The 22,978-nt window shown below is 47.1% G+C and overlaps 1 protein-coding gene and 1 pseudogene across 7 annotated transcripts in view; one reads left to right on the top strand and one right to left on the bottom strand.

Annotated features, from left to right (window-relative positions):
* The window catches only part of DENND2A (DENN domain containing 2A), a 111,883-nt gene that overhangs the window by 31,821 nt on the left and 57,084 nt on the right, over positions 1–22,978 (bottom strand). For 5 of the 7 annotated variants that reach the window (XM_035254588.3, XM_078343629.1, XM_017975582.4 and 2 more), the window contains 7 exons: positions 20,938–21,138; positions 16,256–16,349; positions 15,281–15,331; positions 13,943–14,130; positions 4,758–4,867; positions 3,369–3,438; positions 1,104–1,181 (listed from right to left, as the gene is read on the bottom strand). In XM_035254588.3, the coding sequence (XP_035110479.3) occupies positions 1,104–1,181; positions 3,369–3,438; positions 4,758–4,867; positions 13,943–14,130; positions 15,281–15,331; positions 16,256–16,349; positions 20,938–21,138 (792 nt within the window). The remainder of the gene's footprint in view (positions 1–1,103; positions 1,182–3,368; positions 3,439–4,757; positions 4,868–13,942; positions 14,131–15,280; positions 15,332–16,255; positions 16,350–20,937; positions 21,139–22,978) is intronic. The other 2 variants (XM_017975583.4, XM_078343630.1) reach the window with 1 other exon arrangement.
* LOC108592931 (large ribosomal subunit protein eL21 pseudogene) lies at positions 22,077–22,771 on the top strand (annotated as a pseudogene).

Genomic DNA, 22,978 nt, shown 5'->3' with positions numbered 1-22,978 from the left:
AATCCCAGCACTTTGGGAGGCTGAGGCAGATGGATCACCTAAGGTTAGGATTTCAAAACTAGCCTGGTCAACGTGGTGAAACCCCGTCTCTACTAAAAATACAAAAAATGGCAGGGTGCAGTGGCTCACGCCTATAATCCCAGCACTTTGGGAGGCCGAGGCGGGTGGATCACAAGGTCAAAAGATCGAGACCATCCTGGTCAACATGGTGAAACCCCGTCTCTACTAAAAATACAACAAAAAAATTAGCTGGGCATGGTGGTGCACGCCTGTAGACCCAGCTACTCGGGAGGCTGAGGCAGGAGAACTGCTTGAATCCAGAAGGCGGAGGTTGCAGTGAGCCGAGATCGCGCCATTGCACTCCAGTCTGGGTAACAAGAGCGAAACTCCGTCTAAAAAAATAAAAAAATAAATAAAAATACAAAAAATTAGCCGGGCAAGATGACACACGTCTGTAGTCCCAGCTACTCAGGAGGCTGAGGAAGGAGAATTGCTTGAACCCGGGAGGTGCAGGTTGCAGTGAGCTGAGATCGTGCCCCTCCATTCCTCAACTTCAATTATCTTGCCCTCTCTGTACCACACACACTTTCTGAACCTGGCCCTTCATCAACTCTTTTTTTTTTTTGAGACGGAGGAGTTTCTGTCATCGGGGTAGAGTGCAATGGCATAAACTTGGCTCACTGCAACCTCTGCCTCCCGAGTTCAAGTGATTCTCCTGCCTCAGCCTCCCAAGTAGTTGGGACTATAGTTGCATGCTGCTACACCTGGATAATTTTTTTTTTTTTAATTTTTAGTAGAGACAGAGTTTCACCATGTCAACCAGGCTCATCTCGAACTCCTGACCTCAAGTGATCCACCTGCCTCAGACTCCCAAAGTGCTGGGATTGCAGGCATGAGCCACCGTGTCTGGCCTATCAACTCTCATTTCCTGAACTAACGATGAGAGAATAGAGGAGTGATAAGCAGAGAAATGAAGAAATGGGAAGGGAAGTAGAGGTAGAGAATAAGATGATGGAAGGCCCAGGAGATGGGGGTATTCCCTGGACCCCTCTAGAGCCCCCCAGTTCCGACCCTTCCTCTTTCTCTGAGGTCCAAGTTCTCACCTTTGAGAAGAGGCTGAAGCATCCCAGGCGGCTGATGATGCAGTAAACTTCAGGAAGGCGCTTGCCTTTGCCTCCAGGCTTTTTGGAGAGAAACACAAGGGAATTATGGGTGTTGACATCCTCAGGGAAGAAAAGAACCCACATGTTTTTTGGGAGGCTATCATGTGTCAGATGTCTCCAGATCGTAGCTCTGGAAAACCCATAAGGTAAGTCGTTATCCCATTGCAGCTTGTTATAATGTCTGTTATAACTGTTTGTTATCCCTATGTGTTTATTCCTATATGTTTATTATAACAATATTTCAAGTGAGAAATCATTTCCAAAGATCTTTCTGAAAACTCAGTTTTAAGCTAATTTTCAAACCAAAAAAAGAAAAATCAAATCTCAATAATTTTTTTTTTTTGATATGGAGTCTTGCTCTGCTGGCTGGAGTACAGTGGCGCGACGTGGGCTCACTGAAACCTCCTCTTCCTGGGTTCAAGCAATTCTCCTGTCTCAGCCTCCCAAGTAGCTGGGACTACAGATGCATGCTACCACACTGGCTAATTTTTTGTATTTTTAGTAGAGACTGGGTTTCACCATATTGGTCAGACTGGTCTCGAACTCCTGACCTCGTGATTTGCCCACCTCAGCCTCCCGAAGTGCTGGGATTACAGATGTGAGCCACTGTACCCTGCACAATCTCAATACTTTTCAACATTTTTATTTATTTATTTTTTGAGACAGTCTTGCTCTGTTGTTCAGACCGAAGGGCAATTATGTGATCTCAGCTCACTGCAGCCTCTGCCTCCCGACTTCAAGCAATTCTTATCACTCAGCCTCCCAAGTAGCAGGGATTACAGGCGTGTGCCACATGCCCAGCTACTTTTTTGTATTTTTAGTAGAGATAGGGTTTCACCATGTTGGCCAGGATGGTCTTGAACTCCTGAGCTCAGGCAATCTGCCCACCTCGGCCTCTCTAAGTGCTAGGATTACTGGTGTGAGCCACTGTGCCCAACCTCAATCTCAATACTTTAAGCTTAAAGTAATTTGGGCAACAATATGATTATCTCACTTAACTTTTTCAATTAATCATGCTTTTTACTTTACTAGTTAATTTAAAAAATGTTTCTTGGACACCTACTATGTGTCATGCATTACACTTGACTCAAGTTTTTTTCAGCTTATTTCAGACTCAAATATATTCTCAGTGAAAAAAGAATCACCATTACTGAAGATTTTCAAAAGAGTGGGCCTCAAAATGACAAGTTCCAAAATGCTTTACTGTGATCATTGCACTGAAATATGCTTCTGACTTTTAAAGGTGACTATCCTGAAGGGGACATTCTTGAATTGAGTCTTCTCTCCTTAGCATCCATTCTAAATGTTCTAAGTGATCAGGGTCTGTTTGGCATGTCTTATTAGAAAAAATATTTTGTCAGCCGGGCATGGTGGCTCACGCCTGTAATCCAAGCACTTTGGAGGCCAAGGTGGGCAGATCACCTGAGGTCGGGAGTTCAAGACCAGTCTGACCAGCATGGTGAAACCCCATCTTAAAATAAAAAGAAAAAAAAATATTTCGCTTAAAGAGAGAAAGGCCTTTTAGTTGGCAGGAAAAATAATGGAGAAAGTATTTTTGTCCAGGTGCGGTGGCTCATGCCTGTAATCCCAGCACACTGGGAGGCTGAGGTGGGAGGATTGCTTGAGCTCAAGAGTTCGAGACCAGTCTGGGCAACAGAGCAAGATTCTGTCTCTACGAATAATTTAAAAGTTAGCCATGTGTGGTGGTGGTACATGTCTGTGGTCCCAGGTACTCAGGAGGCTGAGGCAGGAGGATCTTCTGAGCTGGGGAAGTCGAGGCTGCAGTGAACCATGATTTGCTGCACTCCAGCCCAGGCAGCAGAGTGAGACCCTGGCTCAAATAAAAGTCTTTCTGATGAAAACAGACAATCCCACCTACCAATAAGACTCAGGTGATTTCCCCCCAATTCCTGATATATATATATATATATAAAATAGAGACGAGACCTCATTTTGCTGCCCAGGCTGGTCTTGAACTCCTGGGCTCAAGTGATCTGTCCCACTCAGCCCCACAAAGTGCTAGGATTATAGGCATGAGCCACCGTGCTGGCTTTTCTCTGTGATTTTAACTATGCTGATTAACCTGCCACTCCCCCTGCTCCTTCTCCTCCTGTGGCCCATCGGGGAATCTCAGTCTCATGGGACTAGGAAGCCAGATCTGGCTGTCCATGGGGCTGTTGCCAGCTGAAAGCAGAATGTACTCACCAGTAGTCTTCGGCAATAACCGAACCTTCTGCTCCCATCTTCTCCAGTTAAGACAAATGAGAATGTTTCACTGTGGTTGGAAAAACACAAATGCATCACAAAGTAAAATAAAACCAGACACCTCATCACTCTGCAGCAAGGGGTGGCAGTGAGCAGCCAGGGGACACATTGAGGAAGCTGTGGGAAAGGCCACTCCCTGTCCCTCTTGTCCATGTCTGTGCTGAGACACTGGTCACCCATACCTTCACAGTAAATGTCAGTGAGACTGGGCCGGGCCTGGTGGCTCAAACCTGTAATTCCAATACTTTGGAAGGCCGAGGAGGGTGGATCACTTGAGGTCAGGAGTTCGAGACCAGCCTGGCAAACAGGGTGAAACCCCGTCTCTACTAAAAACACAAAAATTAGCCAGGCATGGTGGCACATGCCTGTAATACCAGCTACTGGGGATGCTGAGGCAGGAGAATTGCTTGAAACCGGGAGGTGGAAGTTGCAGGGAGCCAGGATCTCACCAGTGCACTCCAGCCTGGGTGGAGAGGCAAGACTCTGCCTCAAAAAAAAAAAGGGTCATGAGACTGAGACCAAAGTGTAGCTGTGGCCTGAAAGGAAATGCAGTGCTTTGTTTCCACCCTGGGCTGTCTGTCATTCCATCACCTGAGCTGCCCCATTGTACAAAACACAACTGTCATTCACCCTGGTGGCTGAAGCAGGGAAGAGCCTGGGTGCTGCCCTCAGGGAGCCGAGCATGTGTGAGTGGTGTCTGCTCATCTAGGGATGTGACTCAGCAAGGGAGCAGCTGAAGAGTGGGACACTTCTCTGCCCCTCTTGGAACTGCTCCAGGGCAGCTCTCTCAGGGCATGGTCTGGACACAGAAGCCCCGAGGCCTGGACAGTCCTTAAAGACTGCTGAGCCACCCTCAAGGAATGTGGTACCCCTTAAACACAGGACCCGCAGCCTACTGAGTCTGGCCAAATGCTGAAACATCTGGTAATAAAAACACTGGTGTCTAATAACACGGGATGAAGCAGAAATGTAAACAGATCCCAATCCAAGAAACAGCTGGATAGGCTACTGAAGAGACGCTTCAGGATGAGGACGGGGAAGGGCAATGTTTCCCTAACTTTTCCCAGCCTAAGAAAAGTTACCTTCCTGGGGGGCTTCTGAAACAAACACATCCCCAGATTGAGTGGGAGGCCTGGGAGGCCTGCATGCTGGGCAGGTGACTCCCACCATCAGGGAAGCTTTAGAAACACCCCTGGGGGAAAGCTCTAGGCCAGGGCCCACTAGGACTGCTTAATGGTAGGACTGACTCATGGGGTCTACGACCTGTAACCCCATCTCTAAGTCTCTCCTTAGTCTTTGGGGTTGGGAACGGGAGATGCCAGCTCATACCTGGTGAACTGCTGGACAGGAACCCAATCCTTGGCATCGGGGAAACAGAACTGGGGAATGGCTTTCAATTGGTCCTCAGCTTCTCTCATGAACTTGAAAGACCTTTCCAACTGCAGGGAGAAAGGTGAGAGAAGGTTCAAGAACAAACCCCAATATGGGAGAGTGAGGTAGATGATGGCAAGGATGGCCTTTCCCACCTTTCGGCACTTGTGACTGCCACCTTAACCTCTTCCCTTGGGAAAGGCTTGCAGCTCTGTCTGATGGGGCGTTTCCCCCCTGGGCACTTCCAACTATAAACTCCTGGGAGAAGTCAGGAGGAAAAAATAGTATGCTTTAGAGAAACGTTCTCCATGCTTGACATTCTAGACTGTAACTATGAATAAGAATGAACTGCCAGCAATCCTTTCCAAATAGGAGGCTCAGGAATCCGGAACAGAGAGCCTCCAACCAGGCCTTTCTATCTCTGGGCCCAGGCAAAGCTGTCCCTTCTCAGTCCAGGCAGACTGTTACAACATTCTCAGTGAATAAATGCAGTAAAATCATATTATGCTGGGAAATTCAACTAATTTCAGACAGTCATTGAGCATTGGAACTACAAAGGAGAGTGACACCATATAGCCTGACATTCTTATTTCAGAGAGAAAGAAATAAGCCCTGAGATGTGAAGTGACGTGTCCCAGTCATAGGAGTTAATGTTCAAACTAGGAAGAAAAGTGATCTTAATCTTTTTTCTCTCTGATATTCTAGCACATCATGCAGTATCTGACATATCAAAGACTAGATAAATGTTATCTTATTAAAAAACAGGATGCGCGCTTTGGGAGGCCAAGGCAGGAGGATCGCTTGAGGCTAGGAGTTCAAAACCAGCCAGGGTAACCTAGCGAGACCCCATCTCTATGGGGGGAAGAAAAAAAAGAACAGGAGCTGGGCGTGGTGGCTCACCTCTGTAATCCCAGCACTTTGGGAGGCCAAGGTGAATCACCTGAGGTCAGGTTTAAGGACCAGCCTGGCCAACAGGGCAAAACCCCATCTGTACTAAAAATACAAAAAAATTAGCTGGGCATAGGGTGGGCACCTGTAGTCCCAGGTGCTCGAGAGGCTAAGGCACAAGAATTGCTTGAACCCAGGAGGTGAAGGTTGCAGGGAGCCAAGATCACGCCACTGCACTCCAGCCTGGGTGACAGAACAAGATGCTGTCTAAAAAAAAGAAAAAGAACAGGATGAATTCATGAAGTCTGGTTTAGAGATTATATTTAATAAAGTCATGAGTTTATTTTGCTTATGAACAGAAATTTGTGATTTTTTTCATCTATCTTTCTATGCATACATATATATATTTTTAGTGCCAGAGTCTTACTATGTTGCCCAGGCTCACTTGAACTCCTGAGCTCAAGCAATCCTCCTGTTCAGCCTCCTAAGTAGCTGGAATTACAAGTGCATATTATTGCACCTAGCCATAAATCTACTTTTAAAAACACCCCAGATACAAGAGTGGGAAACACAAAAGAATAATTTCTAATTATGTATCTATTATTCATATTTGCTTATAAATGGGTACTTTTTCATGTGAGGAGAATTGTAGGCTTTGTTGCTGTTAATAGGTTTATGCTTATGCTTGTTAAATTTCCTTCATAAAAAGTTAAAGAGGGCCGGGTGTGGTGGCTCACGCCTGTAATCCTAGCACCTTGGGAGGCCGAGGTGGGTGGATCACCTGAGGTCAGGAGTTCAAGACCAGCCTGGCCATCATGATGAAACCCCATCTTTAAAAAAAAAAAAAGTTAAAGAAAAATACATCATGCTAAAGTTGTCTACAGTAATTTGAAATATCACACATCTGAATATCTGAGGTTAGGAGTTTATAACATCTAACCTAAATACAATGTCTAACCTACATTTTTTTTCCTCTCTTTTTTTTTTTTGAGACAGAGTCTCACTCTGTTGCCTAGGCTAGAGTGCAGTAGCGTGATCTCAGCTCACTGCAGCCTCTGCCTCCTGGGTTCAAGTGATTCTTTTGCCTTAGCCTCCTAAGTAGCTGTGATTACAGAAAGGCACCACCACACCTATTTTTTGTTTTTTTAAAATGTATTTTCAGTAGGGACAGGGTTTCACCATGTTGGCCAGGCTGGTCTTGAACTCCTGGCGTCAAGTGATCTGCTCACCTTGGCCTCTCAAAGTTTTGGGATTACAGGCATGAGCCACTGCGCTCGGCCCTAAGCTAAATTTTTTCTGCAGTAATTTGCATCGATTTCTTTGTTTCCAATTGCTTCCTAGTGAGCTCCACTTTTTATTTATTCTTTTGAGACAGAGTCTTGCTCTGTCACCCAGGCTGGAGTACAATGCTGCAATCTTTGCTCACTGTAACATCCACCTCCTGGGTTTGAGTGATTCAAGCCTCCTGAGTAGCTGCGATTACAGGTGCCTGCCACCATGCCTGGCTAATTTTTGTATTTTTTTTTCTTTTTGAGACGGAGTCTCACCCTGTTGCCCAGACCGAAGTGTAATGGCATGACCTCCGCTCACTGTGACCTCTGCCTTCCAGGTTCAAGTGATTCTCCTGCCTCAGCCTCCTGAGTAGCTGGGATTACAGGCATGTACCACCACACCCAGCTAATTTTTGTATTTTTAGTAGAGATGGGGTTTCACCATGCTGGTCAGGCTGGTCTTGAACTCCCAACCTCAGGTCATCTGCCTGCCTCGGCCTCCCAAAGTGCTGGAATTATAGGCATGAAGCCACCATGCCCCGCCTAATTTTTGTATTTTTAATAGAGATGGGGTTTCACCATGTTGGCCAGGCTGGTCTCGAACTCCTGACCTCAATTGATCCACTTGCCTCAGCCTCCCAAAGTGCTGGGATTACAAGCATGAGCCACCATGCCCAGCCTGAGCTCCACTTTAAAACACCCTTGCAGACAGTTTCTGGAGTTGGCAGGCCAGCAGTCCTGTTCACTGCTCCTGAGGGTCAACGAGCCTTCCCAAGGTCATCCTGTATCAGAGAGAGGAGGTCTCTGAAGAAGAGTATCCAAAGGCACAGAGCAGCACCAGACTGATTGTTTCCAACTTTAAAAACTGCTTCCAATATGATTCCCCTCAGGCTAGGCCAAATTTAATTGAAGACATGGGGGTGCCACTGATACTAGTGGTTGAGACAGCAATCAATCAGTAAAACACAGTCACCATTTATAGACTTAGTTGTCCTTTAGTTGTTCTTCTTCAGAATAGTCACGATTTCTTTTCTATATAACAGTTCTCTCTTCCATCCATGACACAGATAAACCCAGCTGGCCAAGGAACAGTCTTTGAGTTGGTAATTCACAAGCCCAGACTGTCCCCTAAACAGTAATTTTGACTGTTCTTGCACAGTCATGCAAAGAAGCAAATACCAGCTGGGTGTAATTGTAGAAAGGAGTCATTAATCATCACTGAGTAAATGACTTAAATTATAAAGGATACCAAAGAAAGGACCAGCAAAGAATACCAAAGGGAGAAAGAATACCAAAGGGAGGAAGAATTCCAAAGGGAAGAAGAATACCAGAGGGAAGAAGAATACCAGAGGGAGGAAGAATACCAGAGGGAGGAAGAATTCCAAATGGAGGAAGAATACCAAAGGGAGGAAGAATTCCGAAGGGAAGAAGAATACCAGAGGGAAGAAGAATACCAGAGGGAGGAAGAATACCAGAGGGAGGAAGAATTCCAAAGGGAGGAAGAATACCAAAGGGAGGGAGAATTCCACAGGGAGGGAGAATTCCAAAGGGAAGGAGAGTACCAAAGGGAGGAAGAATTCCAAAGGGAGGAAGAATACCAAAGGGAGGAAGAATACCACAGGGAGGAAGAATACCAAAGGACGGAAGAAGAATTCCAAAGGAGTTTCCCCACAAAGGAAACATCATTCAGGACCAAAGAGCAGACCTTGTGGGAAAACAAGTTCCAGCCCTTTTCAACAGCCCAGTCACCACTTGCATGCACCCACCCCAGATCACACATATGACACACATAAATACAGGTGCACATGTGCCTACCCACACTGTCATCAACCTATGAGGTATCAGTGCATATGCACACAGGCTCATAGATGCACAGGAACACAGTTACAGAAAGCTGCACACAGAAATCTCCCACAAATACGGCCAATCACAGATGGCTGGAAAACAGCCCAGGCTCCTTGAGCTGTCAAAGACAAATACGCGATAGGAAACGTTTTAATGGAACATTAGCATGCAAATAGGGACTGTGCCTTGACTCAGGTGACTTGACACAAGTGAGGGCTAAAACCCACACAAAAAAAGGTTAAAAGGAGAAGAGAGAGAAGGAGGAAAAGGTCCTTCCTACAGAGGGAGCAAGGGAGGAAAGGCAAGGAGATATAAACTAGGCTGACATGTAAAAATGCACGTATAGGCCAGGCGTGGTCGCTCACACCTGTAATCCCAGCACTTTGGGAGGCCAAGGTGAGCGGACCATGAGGTCAGGAGATCGAGACCATCCTGGCCATGGTGAAACCCCATCTCTACTAAAATACAAAAAATTAGCCGGGTGTGGTGGCATGCGCCTGTAGTCTCAGCTACTCAGGAGGCTGGGGCTGGGAAATCGCTTGAGTCCGGGAGACGTAGGTTGCCGTGAGCCGACATTGTGCCACTGCACTCCAGCCTGGAGAAAGAGAAAGACTCCATCTCAAGAAAAAAAAAAAAAAATGCATGTACAAGGATGATCACCATTGCATTATGTTTTTTTTAGACTTAGTCTCACTCTATTTCCCAGGCTGGAATGCAGTGGTGCGATCTTGGCTCACTGCAACCTCCTCCTCCTGGGTTCAAGTGATTCTCCTGCCTCAGCCTCCTGAGTAGCTGGGACTACAGGGGCGTGCCACCATACCTGGCTATTTTTTTGTATTTTTAGTAGAGATGGGGTTTCACCGTGTTAGCCAGGATGGTCTTGATCTCCTGACCTCATGATCCACCCACCTCAGCCTCTCAAAATGCTGGGATTATAGGCATGAGCCACCGTGCCTGGCCTCATCACAGCATTAAAAAAAAAAAAAAAAAAAAGTCAAGGCACAGTGGATCACAGCACTTTGGGAGGCCGAGGTAGGTGGATCACTTGAACCCAGGAGTTGGAGGCCAGCCTGTGGAACAGAGGAAGATCTCGTCTCTACAAAAAATAAACAAGCTGGGCATGGTGGCATGCTCCTTTAGTCCCAGCTACTCAGGAAGGTGAGGCGGGAAGGATCATTTGAACCCAGGAGGTTGAGGATGCAACGAGCTGTGACTGTGCCACTGTATGACATCCTGGATGACAAGACTGAGAGTGAGATCCTGTCTCAAAAATACACACACAGGCTGGGCATGCTGGCTCATGCCTGTGATCCCAGCACTTTGGGAGGCTGAGGCAGGCTGATCATTTGAGGTCAAGAGTTTGAGACCAGCTTGGCCATTATGGTGAAACCCCATTTCTACAAAAAATATAAAAATTAGTTGGGCGTGGTGGTGCATGCCTGTAACCCCAGCTACTCGGGAGGCTGATGCAGGAGAATTGCTTGTATCTGGGAGGTGGAGGCTGCAGTGAGCCAAGACTGTGCCACTGCACTCTAGCCTAGGCAACAGAGTGAGACTGTCTCAAAAAACAAAACAAAACAAAACAAAACAAAACAAAAAACCACAGAAACACTGATAGCCAGATACATTTCCAAAAGAAGGGGACTGGTTAAGTAGATAGACTAGGAGATACTCACATATTGGAGCATTATATATAACTTGAAAAATAACGTTTTAGAATTTGTATTAAATATGCTTATAAATAATGAGAGGTTTACAAAAGAGTATATGCAACATGATACAAAAATTCTGCAGTGTATGATTCCAGTTTTGTAAGAAATTACACCATGAGAAAAGACTGGAAGAGAAAGGAAATGTTAACAGTGATGGTCTCTGTGTGGCGGAATTACTAGTGATTTCTTTCCTAATACATTTCCGGATCAGTTCCCTGTCTGTTTGTTCTTTTTTTTTTTTTTTTTGAGACAGAGTCTCACTCTGTCTCCTAGGTTGGAGGGCAGTGGCGCGATCTCGGATCACCACAACCTCTGCCTCTCGGGTTCAAGCGATTCTTCTGCCTCACCCTCCCAAGTAGCTGGGATTACAGGCATGTGCCACCACACCCAGCTAATTTTTGTGTATTTCTGGTAGAGACAAATTTTGTGTATTTTTGGTTTCACCATGTTGGCCAGAATGGACTCGATGTCTTGACCTTGTGATCCTCCCACATCAGCCTCCCAAAGTGCTGGGATTACAGGTGTGAGCGCCTGGCCCAGCCCAGTTTCCTTTTCAACAGTAACTGTGCAACTTTGCTCTAGAAACAAAAAAAAAATGTAATGTGGGTGACTCCGGGCTGGAAATGATCATCATATGATCGTATGGTGAGTCATTAATTAACTTGATTCCTGGAACACTGATCAAGCATTGCCATGTGAACAGCATTGTGCTGGGCCCCGAGGCAATGAACAGGGTAATGACAGCCCTTCATGCCTCGGTGCTCTCTGTTGTGAGTCAACGTGAGCATACCCAGCGGCCTCTCTTATCCACGGGGCAGCAAAAAAAATCTGGGCATACCTGTGGCAGTGGGGTGTGAAGGGCTCATTCCTTAGAGGTGTGACACCTAGAGGGTGTGAGTGTCACCTTTGGAAGGCCAGTACCTATGGTTTACTTCCGTCTACATAATTGCTATCCTAAACTCCAAAAATAGGGCTTGACTGTGGTGTTGGAACACAGTGGGGAGTATAGAAGGAAGGCTGGCCTGGGAAAGGAGCCGAGGTCAGGGAACAGTGGGATCTGGGCCTTGGAAGATGCTGGGGTTATGCCTGGGTGGTGATGGCAAAGGGATGCCCTGAATGGGCAAGGACAGACGCTCCCTCCCTTCTGCACTCCCTGAGGCATGGGTCTGTCCAGAGACCATCAGATTCTACCTGGTGAATCTTTGCATGTTTTTCTGAGGGTGGGGGAAGATGGTTATTTTATGTCCTCCTGGCAGAGTTTAAACTCCTTGAGGACAGGAGACATGTTTTGCTCATCACTGTCACTCCCCCAGGGCCAAGCAGAAAATTGCTTGAACATAATATATTCTTAGTAAATTCTGATTGAATTGAATTAGAATATGGTAAAAACCTCTTTAATACCAATGCCAAAGCCTTAGAATAATTTATAAATTCTTGGCCATGTTGCTTCAGGTTATATTAAGTGCCATTTTATTTATTTTACTTTAGGTGTCATGATTTAACATATGGTAAAGCTGAATCCACACACCTATGGTCCATGACATAAAAGTGTCAGAGGTGTTTGAACCACAGCAACTACATCTTGAGTAGGGGCTGGGTAAAACGAGGCTGAAACCTACTGGGCTGCGTTCCCAGATGGTTAAAGCATTCTAAGTCACAGGATGAGACAGGCAGTCAGCACAAGATACAGGTCATAAAGACCTCGATGATAAAACAGGTTTCAGTAAAGAAGCCGGCTAAAACCCACCAAAAGCAAGATGGTGATGAGAGTGCCTCTGGCCATCCTCACTGCTACACTCTCACCAGCACCATGACAGTTTATGATCTAAAAAGGGAGGCATGAATAACCCACCTGTTGTTTAGTATATAATCAAGAAATAACCATAAAAATGGGCAACCAGCAGCCCTCAGGGTTGCTGTTTATGGAGTAGCCATTCTTTTGATCCTTTACATCCTTTTTGAAGATGACTTTTTATTATTTATTTATTATTAATTTTTGAGATGGAGTTTCGCTCTTGTTACCCAGGCTGGAAGGCAATGGCGCGATCTCGGCTCACCGCAACCTCCGCCTCCTGGGTTCAGGCAATTCTCCTGCCTCAGCCTCCTCAGTAGCTGGGATTACAGGCATGCACCACCATGCCCAGCTAATTTTTGTATTTTTAGTAGAGATGGGGTTTCACCATGTTGACCAGGATGGTCTCGATCTGTTGACCTCGTGATCCACCCGCCTCAGCCTCCCAAAATGCTGGGATTACAGGCTTGAGCCACCGTGCCCGGCCCCATTTATTTTTATTATTATTACTTTTTAAGGCAGGGTTTCATCATGTTGGTCAGGCTGGTCCTGAACTCCCGACCTCAGGTGATCCGCCTGCTTTGGCCTCCAAAGTGCTTGGATTACAGGTGTGAGCCACCACGCCCGGCTGATCCTTTACTTTTTGCTAGCTCTGCCTTCCGAGTTCAAGCGATTCTCCAGCCTAGCCTCCCGAGTAGCTGGGACCACAGGTGCCTGCCACCACGCCCGGCTAGTTTTTTTATTTTTAGTAGAGACGGGTTTCACAATGTTAGCCAGGCTGGTCTTGAACTCCTGACCTTAAGGGATCTGCTCACCTTGGCCTGCCAAAGTACTGGGATTACAGGTGTGAGCCACCGCACTCGGCCTCCTTTATTTTCTTAATAAATTTGCTTTCACTTTACTCTGCTCACTCGGCCTGAATTCTTTTTTTGCGGGAGATCCAAGAACCCTCTCTAGGGGTATGGATTGAGATTCCCTTCCTGTAACAAAAGGACTCTCCTGCACATACACAGAGATGCATAGTGTATAAGTGAAGCAGATGTTCAGCACATACACAAGCATGATGCCGCTTAGGGAGAAACGCTGGGGCTTTGAGGGAAAGAGGCTTCTAGGCTAGGTTAGGAAGAGATGTGGCTGGCTGGGTAAGGAGGTGGAAGGGGAGGACAAAGGAGATGGCATGGCCAGTACAGGGACCACAAGAAATGAGAAAGCATTTCTGGCCATACTTTTTTTTTTTTTTTGAGACGGATTCTTGCTCTGTTGCCCAGGCTGGAGTACAGTGGCGTAATCTCAGCTCACTGCAACCCGCCTGCCGTGTTCAAGCAATTCTCCTGTCCCAGCCCGAGTAGCTGGGACTACAGCCGCGTGCCGCCTTGCCCTGATAATGTTTGCATTTGTCTGGCCATACTTTTTGAGTCCCTGAATCTCTCCTTTCTGGGACCTCCCAAATTCTCCCAAATTCTGCAGCAGCAGCCGGTTTTTTTCCCATCTGATATACCCTAATTAGGATCCAGTTTCAAGATTCTAGATGCTAGGGGTTCCTCAGACTCCCACACCTCCCTGAATTCATGAGTCCCAACAAGGTGATGGTTAGAACCCTGGCAGGCCACAGGGTCCTGGCCCCTCCCCCCGTACCTTCAGAGGGAACTGTTGGGTGAGTTCTGGCACATAGGCAGCCCCGGCCTGCTTCTTGTGCAAAGACACAACCACAAAGTATTCGAAGAGCTGCCTCTCCTGGTACTCGATGAGCTCCCGGGCAAGTGATGGGTACTGAGGTGCCTGCTTCAGGCGGGACTTCACATTGACCAGGCGCTGGCTGTGAGCTGGGTAAGGGACGCGGGGAGAGAGGAGAGAGAGACAGAGTCACAGAGAGAGCGCAGGAGACTGAAATGACCATGAGCGCATGTGGAACTGAACTGACAATAGGTTACGTAATTCTCAGCTCAAGTACTTTTCTCTCATCCCCAAAGTGTTTCTGTGTCTAACAAAATGGTAGGAAACTTTATTTGGGATCTCCGCCAAAGTTCTGGGAGAAGCAACATTCATTGGCTACCGGACCAATCAGGGTGCTGGAGTCTGGAACTGTGGCTCTGCTCTGCCATGGTTTTGCTGTCTGGACTCTGGGCAGTGGCTGATGTCCTTGCCTTCATCTGTCTGATGGGGTGGGGACAGGGACTCCTCCCCTCACCCATTTCCCTTGTCTTTCAGTTTGTGAGATGTGACAGAATCCAGACCATAGGGCTTTTGGAGTTGGGAGCTTTGTAAACATCCTGTGTGACTCAACTGGCAGAGACCCCACTAACTCAGGAACTCCTGTCCACCTCCCCTCCTGCCACTAACTCTGCAACAAAATTGCCTTGCTTCATTCTAGAGGTGGGTCTGGGAGCAGCTGGGTGTCAGAGGCGAATACGGCAGGGTCACTGAGCAGACAGGTCCCTGTCACCTTGTTCAGCAACCTGCACTTGCTTCCTTTGGCTTCTCCCTGGGGTCTGAAAAACTGCAGAAAAGTCACTAAAGCCTAGGCCTGGACCATCTAATTTTAGACCCACAGGACCAATTATTTCAACTTCATCAGACAGATGAGGAACTAGCAGCCCTGAATCTTAAGTGATTTCCTCCAGATCACACAGTAATTTGAACAGAAGTGGGGCAGGAGCTCCAGGTCTCTGGAGCCTTGGGGCTGCAGTGTCAAGCCTCAAAGTGTGAAAACACTCAGGACATAGGGAGAGGCATGGGAGCAGGGGTCATGGCCGTAACTGTAGCCACCCTGGCTCTCAGCGACTGCAGTGCCATTTTGATGATACCCTTAACTGACTGGCCCAGAGCACTCTGTGGCCCCACTGTCCGCCCCCCCGATGCCTCGCCAAGCAAGCTCGAGCAGGATGCTTCTGTCCCTTATACTGAGGAGGAGGGGCCACCTTTGCAGCTTCCAAGTTGCCTGCCTGCGTCCTGCTCAGCAATGGCTCTCCTCACCTTTCAGCTTCTCCTCTGTGTCACTGTCAGACTCACTGTTCTCATCTGTCACTAGAAGAAAAGAACAAGGAAGAAAGTTGCAAATGTGAATTCTTCTCATGTAGGCAACTCTTTCTAATTCAGAGCGGGTGTTCTGCTGTTTCTCTCTGTTTTTGAGACAGAGTCTCGCTCTGTCACCCAGGCTGGAGTGCAGTGGTGAAATCTCGGCTCACTGCAACCTCCACCTCTGGAGTTCAAGCAATTCTCCTGCCTTAGCCTCCTGAGTAGCTGGGACTACAGGCATGCGCCACCATGCCCAGTTAATTTTTGTATTTTTAGTAGAGATGGGGTTTCACCATGTTGACCAGGATGGCCTCGATCTCTTGACCTCATCATCTGCTTGCCTAGCCTCCCAAAGTGCTGGGATTACAGGTGTGAGCCACTGCTCCCAGCCACCCCCAGCTAATTTTTATATTTTTAGTAGAGACAAAAGTTTCACCATGTTGGTCTTGAACTCCTGACCCCAGGTGATCTGCCTGTCTCAGATTCCCAAAGTGTTGGGATTATAGGTGTGAGCCACGGCCCCCGGCCTCTGTTGTCTCTTTCAATTGTACTGCACAAACCACGTCTCGTCTAACTCAATGTACTGCCAAATTAATTTGACTCTAGTTCAGATGGTACCAGATGGTACCTATATGAGATAATACAGCCGAAGGTCTTGGTCCCTTTTATGCAGGCGAAGCAAGGAAGGCTGCTTCCACAGTCAGGCCAGGGCCTGCAGTGCTGGATTGACTTGGTGGTGGATGAGGACAAGGACAAGGACAGGGAGGAAGGGGACATGCTGCCCAGGCTGAGCTCCTTGCTCTGCCACTGTCCCGAAGACAGTGCAGGACATTTATAAAGCATCAGCTTGTTCTCCTTGGTGAACCAATCAGAAAAAGCAGGAAGCCACTTTTCTGATTCCTGCAGGAGGAAGGCTGCTGGTGGGGGTTCTACCTTTTCCTGAGTTGCTCTCCATTGATTGGGACAGCCTCTTCACCCGTTTCTTTCCTCTCCGGGCCTCATAAACGGCATTGATTCGCAACACCAGCTGCCAGACACCAGAAGAAAAACAGCCAGTGTTAGCAGCCTGATCTCTGTGGTGGCTGGGCTTCTCTCACTGCCCCTCTCCTAGGATGATGGAGGGCCAGGGCCAGGGAGAGTGGGACACACCTCCCATGGGCTCGGGGGTGTCTTTCATTCATTTATTTGGGACAGAGTTTTGCTCTTGTGGACTGAGACTGGAGTGCAGCAGTGGTGCAATCTCAGCTCACCACAGCCTCCAACTCCTGGGTTCAAAAGATTCTTCTGCCTCAGCCTCCTGAGTAGCTGGGATTACAGGCACCCACTGCTACGACCAGCCAATTTTTATATTTTTAGTAGAGACTGGTTTTTGCCATGCTGGCCAGGCTGTTCTCCCACTCCTGATCTCAGGTGATCCCCCACCTTGGCCTCCCAAAGTGTTGGGACCACAGGTGTGAGCCACCGTGCCCAGCCCAGTCATTTTTTTTCTACCACACAGGACTGTGACTGTCAATGAAACTAAAAGAGGCTGCCAGCCTCACTGCCCTCTGGGTGGCTGTTATCTGGATCTGTACATGAGTAACGGAGACCCATAGGGAGACAGCCTATTGCTCACGGTGAGATGGCTGCTCTCCCTCTGAAGCTATGATGTCACTGCAGCTCGGGAAGGAGCTTTTCCTCCCAAAACAAAACAAGAAAAGAAAGAGACGGAAAAAAAACGTTCCCAGGCAGGGCTCCCTTCATGGGAACCATTCCAAAGAATGTTAGAGCAGCCCTGAGTGGGGTGGGAACTGGGATTAGACCGGCTCCCGAGCCCTTGCTTGGGACTGTGGGGAGCAGTGCCATGCACCCAAGCGTGCTGCCCCATCTGCAGATGGACCTGCACCCCAGACGTCATGCACCCTTCATATGTTCACAGAACAAGCCTCCAACAAGGCCATTCAGCCCAGATGGGTCTCCCCCATCACCACTGCCAGATGCCCTGTGCCCGGCCCCCTCCCCACCACCCAGGCCAGCCTAGTTGTCTGATGCATTTTCAAGGAGACCTGCATCCAAAGAAAATGTTTTTTGTATTTCAGACCAAAAAAGTCTGGTGTTTCCTATATGTTTGTTTTCCCTCTTGTTGCGTGAGAAGCTGGTGAGCGCGGATTTACACATTTTGCTTTGCTGGGTCCCCTGGGGCTTGCTGTCAAAGAGCACACACATTCATGGCACATGTGATTTAGAATCCCACATGTGGAGGAACTCTAAAATTAGTTGTTCTGTGTGCTTACAAAATTAATCCTATTATCTCGTAGTTTTATGTTAAATGTTATATAATGCTTTTATCTGTATATGTCAGTAAACAAAAACATAGGATGGTAACCTATTTCCATGTTCGATGAGTATTTTATTTTATTTATCTATTTATTTTGAGAGAGAGTCTTGCTCTGTTGCCCAGGTTGGAGTGCAGTGGTGTGATCCTGGCTCACTGCAACCTCCGTATCCCAGGTTCAAGCGATTCTCATGCCTCAGCCTCCTGAGTAGCTGGGATTACAGGTGTGTACCACCATGCCCAGCTAATTTTTTTTGTATTTTTAGTAGAGACAGGGTTTCACTATGTTGGCCAGGATGGTCTTGAACTCCAGACCTCAAGTGATCTGCCCGCCTCAGCCTCCCAAAGTGCTGGGATTACAGGTGTGAGCCACCGCGCTGGCTTGAATATTTTAATTCTTACTTTTAATATTTAAAAATTGTCTGGCCCCCTTTGCCTCTGGCTGGGTGTCTCTGGACCACTTGTTGGCCTCTATGGGCTCAAATGTCCTTATCTGGCATGTTTCAACAGTCACTTCTGCTGAAATACTCCAACTTTCTAACAGCCAAGTGTCCACAGACAGATAGATGGATATACAAAATGTGGTATATACATACAATGGAATACCACTTAGTCTTAAAAAAGGCAGAAAATGCTAACTATGCTTAACCTTTGAAGACACTACACAAAGTGAAATGTCAATCACAAAAGGACCATACTGTATGACTTCACTTATGTGAGGTTCCTCCAACACCTTTCTGGTTTCTATGATAAAAGTTCTTAGCTGTCCTCAGACCTGCCAAGTCCTTTCATAACCTCTCCTAGTGCTGCCAAGGTGAGTCACTCAACAGGCACCACTACGGCATATTCCCTCTGTGGGCTTCAGCAGAACACACTCTCTCTCTCTCTCTCTCTTTCGCCCCCTCTCTCTCTTTTTAGAGGCAGCATCTCGCTCTGTCACCTAGGCTGGAGTTCACTGGCACGATCATAGCTTACTGCAGCCTCTAACTCCTGGGCTCAAGCAGTTCTCTCTCACCTCAGCCTCCCAAGTAGCTGGGATTACAAGTATGCACCACTATGCCTGGCTAATTTTTAATTTTTTTGTAGAGATGGGGTTTTACCACGCTGCCCAGGCTGGTCTTGAACTCCTGGGCTCAAGTGATCCTCCTATCTTGGCCTCCCAAAGTGCTGGGATTACAGGTGTGAACCACTACGCCTGGCCTCCCTTGACTTTCTTTCAGGTCAACGGGTCACTCTGAGAAATCCCAGGAAACCGACCGGTCCCAGGAAACCTGTAATCCTAGCACTTTGGGAGGCTGAGGCTGGTGGATCACCTGAGGTCAGGAGTTTGAGATCAGCCTGACAACATGGTAAAACCCTGTCTCTACTAAAAATACAAAAGTAGCCGGGCGTGGTGGTGCGTGCCTGTAATCCCAGCCAGTTAGGAGGCTGAGGCAGGAGAATTGCTTGAACCTGGGAGGTGGAGATTGCAGTGAGCCGAGATTGTGCCATTGCACTCCAGCCTGGGCAACAAGAGCGATACTCTGTCTCAAAAAAGAAAGGAAGAAATCCATGAAACCTACAGTGTCCCACACCAAAACTTATCTGCATAAAATTTTACATTTTTATGAGTTTCATGACCTCCTAAAGCCCATCCATGAACTCTGAATCCCTAATTTAAAAGTTCCTGTAAGAAGTTGATCTTGAAGTAGTTCAAGACATGGCACATCAAAATATGCCACTTTGGCATGTTAATTATTTTTAACTAAAGACACTTGAAGGCCAGGCGCGGTGGCTCATGCCTGTAATCCCAGCACTTTGGGAGGCCAAGGCAGGCAGACCACGAGGTCAAGAGATCGAGACCATCCTGGGCAACATGGTGAAACCCCGTCACTACCAAAAAATACAAAAATTAGCTGGGCATGGTGGTGTGCACCTGTAATCCCAGCTACTTGAGAGGGTGAGGCAGGAGAATTGCTTGAACCCAGGAGGAGAGATTGCAGTGAGCCGAGACTGTGCCTGGTGACAGAGTAAGACTCTGTCTCAAAAAAAAAAAAAGACACTTGAAAAACTGCAGGTGCAGAAAGGGCGCTCTGACCTTCTCTTTTCTTCTTAAAAACAGGAGATAGAACTCCCATGTAAAAGAGGCCCTCCTTTTAACAGGAGGAAAGAAACATTATCACCAGCAATGGGCAGTCGAGGCCAAGAGAAATCTAATCAAACAAACCTTGTTTAACCCTTATCTTCCTGGTTGCTTTTCCACAATGGCCACTCTTTGTTCAACCTAGTATATAAACACATAGACTCAGTCATTTCCGTGGGTCTTAACATTTTTCTTTTGAGGGCTCCCACATTCTTGTAAATAAAATTCGTATGCATTTCTCCTGTTAATCTGTTTTATGTCAGTTTAAATCTAAGGCTCAGCAGGAGACCCTAAGAGGGTTAAGGAGAAATTTTGCCTACCCTACCTTACCAAATTGGGCAATGAAGAGAGACCAGCACTATAGCACTGAAACGGAGCGAAAGGAAACGTGACCAACAACAGATGCATAAAGATGTGTATACCCAAGCCCCTGGGGACGTTTTACCTTTTTTTTTTTTTTTTTTGATATGCAGTGTCTCTCTGTCGCCCAGGCTGGAGTGCAGTGGCTTGACCTTGGCTCACTGCAACCTCCGCCTCCTGGGTTTAAGCAATTCTCCTGCCTCAACCTCCCAAGTAGCTAGGACAACACACCACCATGCCTGGCTAATTTTTGTATTTTCAGTAGAGACGGGATTTCACCATATTGGTCATGCTAGTCTCAAATTCCTGACCTCAGGCGATCCACCCACCTTGGCCTCCCAAAGTGCTGGGATTACAGGCTTGAGCCACCAAGCCCGGCCATGTTTTACCTTTTTGGCTGCAAGGAGCCACAAGAGGTATTGTTGAGAGGCGCTGTCTCAGAGCACAGACTGGGACCTGCCTCTGTAGTGGGTGTCAGCCAAGTCTCAGGTCAGAGCATGACGGATGGAGTTCTGTTTTTTGAGGCGATGAAGGAAGGAGCTGTGGCTTTTTGAGCTTGGGCATTAAAACCTTGTCTGGGATCAGACAAGCAGCTAAGATTGGGAGAAGAGTGGCTAAGAGGAACATACAGGACCAGAGAAATTATCAGGATGAAGGTCCAGATATTCCAGCCTGCTAGCTTCACTGTGGCCACCTGGCTTGCAGCAACACAGGTGGCAGAGGCCCAGTGACGTACTCTCCACTCAGACCCCTCTGCAGTCTTCTTTCACAGAGAAGGGGTCACGCATATCGGAGCATGAAGCTTGTTGCCAGCATTACCTTAGGTATCTTCCTCTTCTTCCTGCCGTTCTGGGGGTCTCCAAGGTTAAAGAAAGTGTCATCAGGGCTGCTGGGAGTGGAGGGGGGACTGATTTTCGAAGGGGACCCGGTTCCGTCCCGACTCAGCTTCCTAGTGTCCAGCAGCTTGAAGTTCCTTCTCTCTGAATTTTGTCGGAAAAAAGCAGATTTGGACAATGACTGCTGTGAGGGAAAAGGAGAAAAGAAGAGTAAATGAGTTCAAAGGAAACTAACCAGGGGATAGCTGGTGGTGCCAGGGACCAGACAAGGAAATTGAGAAGGGATCCAGCCTGTGTTCCCAGAGCAGGTGGAGTTTGGTTATGCCAGCAGGTGTTCAGTGAGTTCACGCATCATCAAATTACAGAAAATGGGTGTGCTGAAGAGAGATGTAAATCTAATCCAGTTTCTCTCTTTAGACAAGTGCGAGGTCAGCTGCCTCAATCCCTAGATGTTAAAGCTGAGGCTTTCTGACAACCCAAGACACACGGACTGGGAGTTACAAGGCCTAAGCCTCACTTTGGCCTTGCTGCAGGCTTGCTGAGTGCCTTCTTTTTTTTTTTTTTGAGAGAGTTTTGCTGTTGTTGCCCAGGCTGGAGTGCAATGGCGTGATCTTGGCTCACCGCAATCTCTGCCTCCTGGGTTCAAGCGATTCTCCTGACTCGGCCTCCCGAGTAGCTGGGATTACAGGCATGTACCACCATGCCTGGTTAATTTTATGTTTTTTTGAGTAAGACATACTTTATGTATGTTTCTTTATGGTTTCTCCATGTTGGTCAGGCTGGTCTCAAACTTCCGACTGAAGGTGATCCGCCCGCCTTGGTCTCCCAAAGAGCTGGGATTACAGACGTGAGTCACCACGCCTGGCTGCTGAGTGCCTTTTATACAAGGAATTGTGTTTCTTTGAGTCTTAATATCTTATTTCTAAAACAGGCCTCTTCAAAGTCAAAAGGCTGGCCAGGTGTGGTGGCTTATGCCATAATCCCAGCACTTTGGAAGGCCAAGGCGGATCACTTGATGTCAGGAGTTTGAGACCAGCCTGGCCATCATGGTGAAACCCCATCTCTAATAAAAATATAAATTTAGTCCTTTTGGCCGGTACCGCCATCTTCCAGTCATTCGCCAAAATGACGAATACAAAGGGAGAGAGGAGAGGCACTCCATACATGTTCCCTAGGCCTTTTAGAAAACCTGGAGTTGTTCCTTTGGCCACGTATATGCGAATCTATAAGAAAGGTGATATTGTAGACATCAAGGGAATGGGTACTGTTCACAAAGGAATGCCCCACAGGTGTTATCATGGAAAAACTGGAAGAGTCTACAATGTTACCCAGCATGCTGTTGGCATTGTTGTAAACAAACAAGTTAAGGGCAAGGTTCTTGCCAAGAGAATTAATGTGCGTATTGAGCACATCAAGCACTCTAAGAGCCGAGATAGCTTCCTAAAACGTGCGAAGGAAAATGATCAGAAAAAGAAGGAAGCCAAAGAGAGAGGTACCTGGGTCCAACTGAAGCGACAGCCTGCTCCACCCAGAGAAGCGCACTGTGTGAGAGCCAATGGGAAGGAGCCTGAGCTGCTGGAACCTATTCTCTATGAATTCATGGCATAATAGGTGTTAAAAAATAAATAAATAAAACACCTCTGTACCATTATATATATATATATATATATATATATATATATATATATATATATATATATAAATTTAGCTGGGTGTGGCGGTGCCTGCATGTAATCCCAGCTACTTGGGAGGCTGAGGCAGGAGAATTGCTTGAACCTGGGAGGTGGAGATTGCTGAGATTGTGCCACTGCACTACAGCCTGGGTGATGGAGTGAGACTCTGTCTCAAAACAAAATGAAACAAAAAACAAAGTCAAAAGGCAAACAAAACACTTGCTAAAAAAATTTACAACCCATAGAAAATAACCTGCAGAAATCAACTCATTTTCCTAAAATACACTGTAAATTAATGAGAAAAAGACTAACGACTCAAAAGAAAAACAGGCATAACAATGGAAAATGTAG

This window comes from Callithrix jacchus, chromosome 11, assembly GCF_049354715.1.
Source record: "Callithrix jacchus isolate 240 chromosome 11, calJac240_pri, whole genome shotgun sequence".
Taxonomy (NCBI): Eukaryota; Metazoa; Chordata; class Mammalia; order Primates; family Cebidae; genus Callithrix; species Callithrix jacchus.
This window is presented reverse-complemented; position numbering and strand designations above follow the sequence as displayed.